Source organism: Ursus americanus, chromosome 23 (assembly GCF_024610735.1).
Source record: "Ursus americanus isolate L20-20 chromosome 23, mUrsAme1.1.p, whole genome shotgun sequence".
NCBI lineage: Eukaryota > Metazoa > Chordata > Mammalia > Carnivora > Ursidae > Ursus > Ursus americanus.
In genome coordinates this window covers 17439912-17449706 of record NC_142149.1, presented here as the reverse complement: position 1 = coordinate 17449706, position 9795 = coordinate 17439912, and the positions used below count along the sequence as shown (strand labels likewise).

Sequence of the window (9795 nt, the reverse complement as noted above, 5' to 3'; positions counted from 1 at the left end):
ACCCAGAATATATCGCAAGTTCCTCTCGTCCAATAGGAACCCCCCATGTTGCGAGGCGCGGAGGCCGGCTCTCGCAACTCAAGATGGCGGACGAGAGTGAGACAGCAGTGAAGCCGCCGGCACCTCCGCTGCCTCAGATGATGGAAGGGAACGGAAACGGCCATGAGCACTGCAGCGATTGCGAGAACGAGGAGGACAACAGCTACAGCCGGGGGTAACGATATCCTCGGAGTCCAATTCCCGTCCAGTCTCCCACAGCCTGGGTCTCTGGGGTGCGGGGAAGTCACCGGGAGCTTAGGGTAACCCCACCCCCATATTCTAATTGGCTGAGACGTTGGGATCCTGCCTGGCGATTGGTTGCTGTCTTTGTCATTTACCAGGGTGGGTGCTCAGTATATTAAGGGCCGGAGACATTCAATACTTTTATTATATAAAAGTTCTTCTGTGTAATGTTGCACTCGTGTCCTTCACCTGCGTTCAGGGAAAAGAGCATGTTGGACGGTGGTTTTCGATGGCACAACACGGGTCACCCTAACAGTACAGTTCAAAGGGAACGTTACTTATAGAGGTGTGTGAACAACGTGATTAGCAATAAACGAATAATAAAACATTTCGCTGCAGCTCACCTTCAATGAGGAAATATATCAGTTTGTACAAACCATAATTATGTTGTAAAATATCACTAACAGAAGAATCTCAAAATACAAACTTACCTTATAAACCCTACAGTGTAATTACTGTATGATAATGTTTTGATGTATGCGGTGCTCGTTTTTCCAGATAATCTATAAGTTTCCTGAACAGCATATAATTACGTCTTCCAGGATCGCTGTTCTGTTAACTTTGTGAAATAGCCTCAGAGCTTCAAGAAATTGAGTGATGGTGCAGCTTGCACAGGGTTTGGAAGTGGATTTAATACTGCATCTCCTGTACTTCAGAGTCTTACGTACTAGTAACTGTTACTTGGGCAGAAGAAATTTCATCAAGCGTTTGTTTCAGTGTTGAGTTCTATTTCCAAATCAGTTTTCATTCTTGTAAGCCACACCCTATCATTCTTCTTTCTTCCTATTGTTACAGTGGCTGGTGCTGAAGCTCTGTCCCTGTCTATATTTACGTGTATGTTTTTTAACGGAAAGTTATGAGAGACTTTTTTGGATGTATAACTTTGGGTGAGTCTGTGGTGGTCTGATTCTGCGCGTGTGTGTGGTAGTCCCATTTTCATAGTCATGAAGCCATTTGCAGTATTAGCGGTAGTCCTGTAGGCAAAGGTAAAGGTTGAAATCTTTGGATATTAAAACTTAAAAAAAAAATCCACTGCCTCGTAGAGATGGAAGAACAAAGGATTAATTAAGTAGTTTATAATCTGCTCGTGATGAATCCTTAGGTTAAAAGATCTAGCTTTTATGTTCTTTGACCAGCATTTAAAAAATCACAAGAAGAATGTAGAGGAAAAGGAAGTTTGTCAGATCTGGTTTTATAAGAGTGTGTTCTTTTGCTACAACTCACAGCAGATCTCATGTAACAAAAGCCCTGAAGTTTGAGATTCCTAAGAAAGGAAGAGCTCTTAAAGAGGAAATAGGAACAGGAAGAAGGGAAAGTGCAGCCCTCCCGAGTAGAAATCCTAATTATAGATGAGAGTTGTTAAATTCAAAAGTCATTTCAGAAGTGAAAGTACAGCTTTTTCTTTGCTCTGTGTGTAGTTGCTTTTATTTTTCTCTGCTAAACTGTTGCCCTGACCATCGTCTATAGCTCTTTAATTGGTTTTATTCCCTATGATCTGTGAATCACTTTGCAAAACTATTTGGCAGAAAGTTCTGTGTTTTATTTATAGTACAACAAAGAGGTAAACTTAAAGTTTGACGGTATTTTGTTGTTATTGTTGTTGTACATGGTTATATATGGTCTGGGTGAACAAATTTATTAGCATCTCAAATCTAGAGGTCTGTGTAAAAGAGTTTGGAGGTGGCAGGTGAAAAACAGAGGACCCAGCTTGGAGGACAGGCTACTTCTGGCGCTCCGAATCTGAAGTGGAGTTAATATTTTCCATTAATTGTGAGAGGAAATGATTTTGGGAAGAGGCAGTGTGGCACAGAAAGAGCATGGCTTTTGGGGTTCGTTCATACCTGGGTTCAAAGCCTGGTTCTGACACTTAGTTGTCCTGTAACCTTGGGAAAGTTACTTAACCTCCAGTTGTAGGGATTAAATGAGGTAACATGGGGAATACAGCCTGGCCCCTCCCTCCTATTTTTCCTTCAAATCTTCCCTGTCCTCCTTTCCCCAGCTTGTGCTCTTATCCATACCTCATTTTTTTGTAGCATTTATAACAGTAGTTAAATAATGTGTGTCCAGTCCCTGCCTCACCTGACTGTAAGGTGCCCGAGTAGAGGGACCATGTCTTTGAGATGCCTGGCACTTAATGGGTGTTAGTGAGTGTTTGCTGGATGCACAAATGGCAAATGTTAAAATTCAGAGTTCAGTGTTGGTGGAGTTTCTCCTCACTGAGGGGAAGAGTGTCAGATTTTTCTTACATACACACTTTCTTACCCCAAGTCAGTCTCATTGTGAGCCTTAACTACAGTTTCCTATGAACTATCTACAGAAATCGGGGATTCTACAATCTGTCGTGGAAATTTTCCACTTTTTTTGGCTTCTTGAAATTTTCTTAATATTACTTAAAAATGTTTTCAAAAGTGATGTAAGAATTGAAGGGGAGCATCTCCTTTTGATGCGAATGAGTCTAAAGTACAATAGAAGTAAAAGTTAATGACAGTTCAAACTAACCCTTATTCTCTTAGGCCTTCCTTTCGGATGGGCTCACAGTACTTTACACTAATGAAAGGGCCATAATTAAGTAAACATTTGATGAGTATAGATTTGACATATACTTTTAAACACATATATCTGTGCACATGCATACATGCAGTGTATGTTTTATATTGTGTGTGTTTATTTTTTATGTATGTATCTCTACAGTTTTTCTATATGCTATTTTTTTTTTTTAATCTACTCAACAGAGGCAGGCAGCATTTTTCCCCCAGTTACTTGCCAGACATAAGTTATGCTGAGCAACTGGGAGAAGAGTCAAAGATATTTTTTTTTTAAGATTTAATTTATTTGAGAGAGAGAGTGTGTGTGCTTGGGTGTGCACAGGAATTGGGGTGAAGCAGAGAGAGAATCCCAAGCAGACTCCCTGCTGAGCGCAGAACCCCACGTGGGACTTGATCCCAGGACCCATGAGATCGTGACCTGAGCCGAAACCAAGAGTTGGACTCTCAACCTACTGAGTCTCCCAGGCACCCCCAGACTGAGATAATCTTAATGCTGTATCCCCCTGCAGTTCACCATTCATCTATATGCTTTAATTTGCTTGTTTGTTTTTAGTGAAAGTCTTTCCAAGAATTGTTACTAAAGAATAAACCTTATTAGCTAGCAGTAGATTTTAGTTTTGGGTTAACAAGTAAAGTTTATTTGGATGATTGGAACAGGAAAGGGCTTCTATATTATTTTGTTCCTAGGATTCTTTTAGAATTTATTTTGCAATGTCATTGATACCACTGAAATGCTGGTAAGGCATCCCTTTGATAAGGATGTCTCTTTCCCATCCTGCTTTCTTACTCCATGGGGACAAGTTAAGATGAGTTCTTGTAAGTTTTCCTCACTAGTCCTGAGCTGTTATCTCTTGTGTAGAAACTTAAGAGAAAACAAAGGGCTTTTTGAAAGGAAATTCCATAAAGCCAGCCTTACTTGCTTTTGTTTTATTCTTCAGATTCTCCGAGAGTGGTTCTTTCCATATTTATTTGGTGACTTATAGCTGCATCTAGCTCTTGGAAAGAAGAAGTCTTTTTCGTCCCTTTTTCTTAATTTCTCCCTTCAGCTTTTGGTTTTTCAAAACTAGATCAAAGCAGAAATGAAAAGAGAAACCTCATCACTGATATCAAATAAGTGTTCTAATTTTATTTCCCAATTAAGTGGCAATTAAAAAAGAAAACTAATCAAGAGCTGCTTCAAAGAGAAGAGACTGGAAAGCAGAAGAAATGAAAAGCAAATGAGAGCCTATTTCAGGGAGACTGCTGCTCATGGCACACCAGTTCTGCTGATTTTTCACATTGTTTAACTAATGTGCTCACTCTCAAATTTGCCAGCTTTAGTAAGTCTGCACTTAACCCTTTGCCTGCAGAGTCCATAGATTTGGGGACCATAGATTTAATAACTTCAGGAAGAGCTTCTTCAGCTCTTCTCTGTAACCTTGTCTGAAATCTCTACCCTCAAGCCTCTCTTCTGATTCCTCCAGGAAGGTGCTCTTGGGATTGTTGCATTTAAAGCACACAAAACATGGTGTTCTCTATTGAGAGGGCCCAAACAAACAAACAAAACAAACTTAGACTAAAATTCCTCGACAGGGTCAATACTTGCTTAGAAATTTTTTCTGCTACTGCTGACTTAGAGAGGCAGCTGAAGAGGTTATACTGCTGTCAAGCGTGTGATAAATGTTATCTGTTGCTATTATTACTGTAGGCTGGCCGCTGTGCTAAGCCCCTTCCGTGGATTATCGTCTAGACTTCACTTACAAAGACTGATTTAGTTTTGGTAGTGAGGCTTGGGATTTGCGTCTCTACCTCTTCCTTTGACACCCTGGAGGATCCGTTGTGAACTTGCTGGATTTCTTTTCCCTACTGCCTAGATTTCTGCCTCCTAACTCTGCAGCAGTGTGAGTCTGTCTTTGGATCCATTCAGTAGCCCGTGGACTTTCCCAGACTAGGGGAGCCAGTTGGTGATGGAGATGGCTGGCCCCTTTAAACTCTTCTTAGTGGACAAGTATCTTTTGCAGAGGTCATTCTAGTGTGTGAAATTTCTGCCAGCAGTGAGTCATTGCTCAGAAAATTACTGAAAATGGTCTCTGAACAGCATTTGATTTGACCTCGGAGTTGCCAGGTTACAGTGTGGCTCACCAAAGCAACCCAGAGGATGTGGAATTTACATTTCTGTCTCAGTCCCGTTCTAAACAGTTTAGTATATCAGAGCTTTTGTGACCCCTAAAAAAAACCCCAAAAACAAAAAAACCCAGTTATTCTCCGTGGCAGGAACTGGCTTGTTCACCCTCAGAATTCTGGCCAACTGTCCCAGGAAGGGCAGAGGATGGCAGTAAAAGCAATTTTTGTAATCCCTTCCCACAACCTACTGTTCTTTTCACAGGCCTCCTGGGGTACCTTGATGGCAGTACTAAAGTGTTTTTTTTTGTTTTCCCCATCGTCTGGGATTCACACACAGTTCTGTATATAAATAACTGATGGGTGGGACTGAGTTTGGGGCATTGCTGTAAGTGACTCTGTAGTCACGGCAGTACAGAGGATCGATGTTTGAGACCGAGTCAGACCGTGTGGCTTCCACCGGGTACCCCTGTATGCCACTGCATTCACCTCTTGGGGCCTTCCGAGTACTGGTAGGATTATTGGTGAACATATCACACCTCAGAAATAAATGGATTTGCAGAAGGATTTCCCGATATCCAAAAGTAGAATCACAAGGATGTTAGAGCCTAGGATTTGTTTAATAGGTTTCTCCGGAAATTTTGAATTTTAGCCCAAAGAATTAACTTCCAGTTCTTAGGGGTAGAAAATAAGTGACCAAAAGTTGTGAATTTTATTTTCTGAACTCTTTTTTTTCTTTGATCTCATAATCAAAACTAAACCCGTGGTCTGTGTTTAAGACAGTGGAGCCATTTAAAATACTTTCATGGGAGCTTTTTTGTTGAACTTTTATAGGAATAGGACCTAAGGAGGGAGAAGATGACAAATAAGAAAGTTGATAATTTAATATGAAAGTTGATTATTTAAAATCTCAACCAGTGGCTCAAAAGAGCACGGCATCCCCGCACTCTCGTAGACTGTTAACAGCTGTCCTGTGGAAATGCTACTGGAGATGTTTTGCTGACCCTCTTTTGGGCTCTGGCTTTTCAGGGTTTTATTTTAGTCCATTATGCTGGAGAGCGTCAGTCAAGCACATGATTTGTTGAACTCCTAACTGTGCGCTGGGTGCAGCCGGGGGTGCTGTAGGAAACAGCTGTATCAGATGTCCTTATACTCAGGAAATTTTTAATCTCACTGGGAAGGTAGGAAGCAACGCATTATTCTATGTAAAGTATCGAATCGTTTGGGAGATCATAATCTTAGCCAGCTACCCGTGAGAGCTGGTGTAGTCAGAGGAGGCTTTTTGGATAAAGCGTGTCGCACTCTCCTCCTTGCCTTTCATACGTGCTCCTGTGATCCACAGAAATTTGTTTTAGGGCCTCGTGTGATGAAACAGTGTCTTTTGGCTTTGGAGGAGGCTCCGATGAATTCCCACAGAACCAAGACCGCGGTGTTTGGGAAGGAGTGTCCATGTCTTTAGAGATTGGTGGCTTGTCCCTGGGTACCAGCTGGTTAGTTGGTGCCCAGTTTGCCTCACGTGTCTGGGTTTCCTCTTGTGTAAACAGCAGGTTAAGCTGGGTGGCTCCGAGGTTCTCTCCGGTGCCGGTGGCTGAGCTTGCGCTCCCCCACAAGCACAGCTTTCTGTTCCGCAATCACGCACCTTTGAGTGGATTTTGTTACCCGGTGGGACGGAGAGGAGGCCTGCGTTACGGACCCTTACTGCCTGTCATGTTATCTGGGAGTTCTGTGCTCGGGCTGCTCATCTGTCAGCGGGCCCTTCCCTCTCGCCCACTCCACAGCCTGGCACTGCCTTCTGTTTCTAGAAATCAGCACTGAGGCTCATTTTCTATCTCCTCCCCCGAGCCCTGACTTTATACCAAAGCATCCATGGGATTTCTGTGTTTGAAGGTAGAGTATCTGGGCTTCATTTAAAAAATGACATTTCTTGGGGCCCCTGGCAGGCTCAGTCAGTAGAGCATGAGACTCTTGATCTTGGGGTTGTAAGTTCCAGCCCCAAGGTGGGCATAGAGCCTACTTAAATAAAAAAATTTTTTTTTCATGACTTTTTTTTATCGCTTGTCTTCCCCGTTCCTTGCTCTGTCATTCTGCTAATGTGTCCCATATTCGCTAGGTTGGTCATTAATGACTTGAGTTTATCAGCTTTAGAGTGTAAACTTTAACATTTTTATGTGAACTCCTATGTCCATTTCCATCGTAGGGAGCCCCCCTTTCCCCAGGAAGGCAAATTTCATTAATTCTTTGCTCATTATTTTAGAACCAAATGAGCCACAGTCAGACTTCGATTTTCTGTATTCCATGGTTCTGGCCCATGTCTTTGGAGTGTGTCAAGGTGACTGGCAGGCTTAGAGTGCTAAGAGATTGCTGTTTCAATTTGCAGAATCCCTACACACCCTGGGATATCTGCCCGCTGGGTGTGGACTTTAGGTCCCTTTAAAAATGATGCGAATCCAAGGGGCGCCTGGGTAGCGCAGCGGTTAAGCGTCTGCCTTCGGCTCAGGGCGTGATCCCAGCGTTCTGGGTTCGAGCCCCACATCAGGCTCCTCCACTGGGAGCCTGCTTCTTCCTCTCCCACTCCCCCTGCTTGTGTTCCCTCTCGCGCTGGCTGTCTCTCTCTGTCAAAATAAATAAATAAAATCTTTAAAAAAAAAAAATGATGCGAATTCTTAGAGAAGGACTAGCCTGCTTCAGTGGGGTTCTCTGGTGTGGTTCTCCCCAAATCCAAATTGAAGCTCTTTGAAATGATGTTGGCTTCCTGGGAGGCTTGTTGAAGACTTACTCTCAAGGCCTCTGCACTTGGTTTCTTTTGAATAATTAAAATTACTATGATCACCTTGAAAACTAAACCCTAGTGAGCTCTTTGGAGGTCTCTTCTCAAGCCGCCTGGGTGGCTCATCGGTTAAGCATCTGCCTGCGATCAGGTCATGATCCCAGAGACCTGGGAGACCCGGGATGGAGCCACGCATCGGGCTCCCTGCTCAGCGGGGAGTCTGCTTCCGTGTGTCCCTCACCCTGCTCGTCCTCATGTTCTCTCTCTCTTTCACAAATAAAATCTTTGGGGAAAAAAGAAAAGAAATCTCTTCTGTGGATCGGTTGTCCTTCTGTCTGGGTTGCTGACCGTGAGACCATAGTGAGCTCATAATGTGTTCTCGTGGATGTAGCTTGGTGCCTGGCAGCTCCTCGAAAACGACTCTTCTTTCAACTTCCCTTTGTTCTTCACCTGTCTCTGGGCTCGAAGTGCAAGTTGAAACAGGATTGTTGCTCAGTAGCTGCGTGTGCAAATTCAAGCCAGTACAAGGAAAATGAAATTTGCTCTCTGGGTTTAGTTTGGGTCTTGGAGTTTGTCAGGCATGTATATTGATGATGCATAAAAGAGAACAAGAGTTCAGTCTAAGATCCTTCCACAAAAGTGGGGTCCACGAGGCGATGGCTGCTCCGAAGTGTCTCACTGGATAGCAGAGCAGAGGCAGGAAGGTCGTTTCTTAGTGGTTTACTTGTAAAGATTTCTGAAGTTGGAGAAAGTAATTTCTTCTGTTTTCCTTACGTGAAAATGTGTTTAGTAAATATCCAAAAGGTTGATACACAGCTGTTCTTTGCCTTGACCTTTTTTATGCACAGAATTATTTAAAAATATATTTTTATGGTAATTCATATACAGGGACCAGGTAACTCATTCCATAAGCTGAAATGAAGGACTTACACACTGTGTCAACGGTGGGACACTGCTTTGTTTCCTAACATCAAACAGTTTTTAAATTTTATAATGTTCCACATAATCTTGAGACTGAAGTGAGAATATGTCTGGAATTTAAAAACCACATAGAGTTTTTATAGGCTGCAAATAGGTCTGTAGATGATAACAACATTGAATTACTAAGTGGAAAACATTTTTCTTTAGGCCATAAATGACTTCCTGGACATGGCCTTGAGGGTTTTGCAGAGCATCTGGTTTTAAGGAGTTCACCTTATTCCCCCTCTGAATGTTTTTGGTCTTCCTTTCATGGTATGCCTTCTGTGTCCCATTAAGATAATATCTAGGAGGTGCGCTTGGACTGAAGTAACCTCCAGCCTTTCCTGGATCTCCCTGACTTCATAGGCTCCCGGCGTCGGGGACATTGAGAGGCCGGCAGATGGGTGCAGGCAGTTATTCTGGGAGGGGCAAGGGAAGAGTGAGTGAGCTAGCTGGGAACTGAGGGTTATGGGCCTCGGGAAAAGTTGGGCTCGATACCTTCCCGGTTACGAGGCTGCTGTCACTGTAGGCTTTCTAGCATGGGAGGGACACACTTTCTAATATGGAAAATCTTTTCACAGAGCTAAGTCCCACAGCTGACTAGAATTTACGATGATGCAGAAAGATGGCAAAGTCAGGGAAATCCAGTACAGGCTGGAGGTAACTTTAGTCCAAGTGTAAGGTCATGAAGTCTGGACGCCAGCATTCCTCCTAGGCCTAGGAATAGGTACATCTCCCACAGGAAATGGCAGCTCATGGCTGCAGATTGCCTCCTCCCTACACAGTACCACTTGTTACGAGAGGATAATTCATATTCATAATCACCCCAAGACATTTTAAGAGCAGGTACACTTTCTGAATTATAAAATAAAGCTTAAATGGAATTTATCATAATGGTATGAAAAATGTATTTATATTATTTTAATTCTTTGAAAATTGGTTGTCTAGAATATACAGCTAACACCCTGCACTTAGCTGGTCCTGCAGATTAGGGTTCACTGTATTTCAGGCGGGACTACTAATTTGGACTTTTTAATGGAAGATTTCCAGGGAAGATGGCAGAGTAACATTAGGCATTACTCTCAGAATACCAAAATCAGTTTAGACATGGCAGAAACCAACTATATGTGACCCTTGAAC

The 9795-nt window shown here is 42.8% G+C and overlaps 1 protein-coding gene across 1 annotated transcript in view; it reads left to right on the top strand.

Annotated features, from left to right (window-relative positions):
* Positions 1–48: 48 nt before the first annotated feature.
* Positions 49–9795, top strand: part of NMT1 (N-myristoyltransferase 1) — a 28479-nt gene continuing 18732 nt past the window's right edge. Inside the window, exon 1 of the mRNA XM_045813989.2 lies at positions 49–214. Coding sequence (XP_045669945.1) covers positions 84–214 — 131 coding nt within the window. The 5' untranslated portion in view covers positions 49–83. The remainder of the gene's footprint in view (positions 215–9795) is intronic.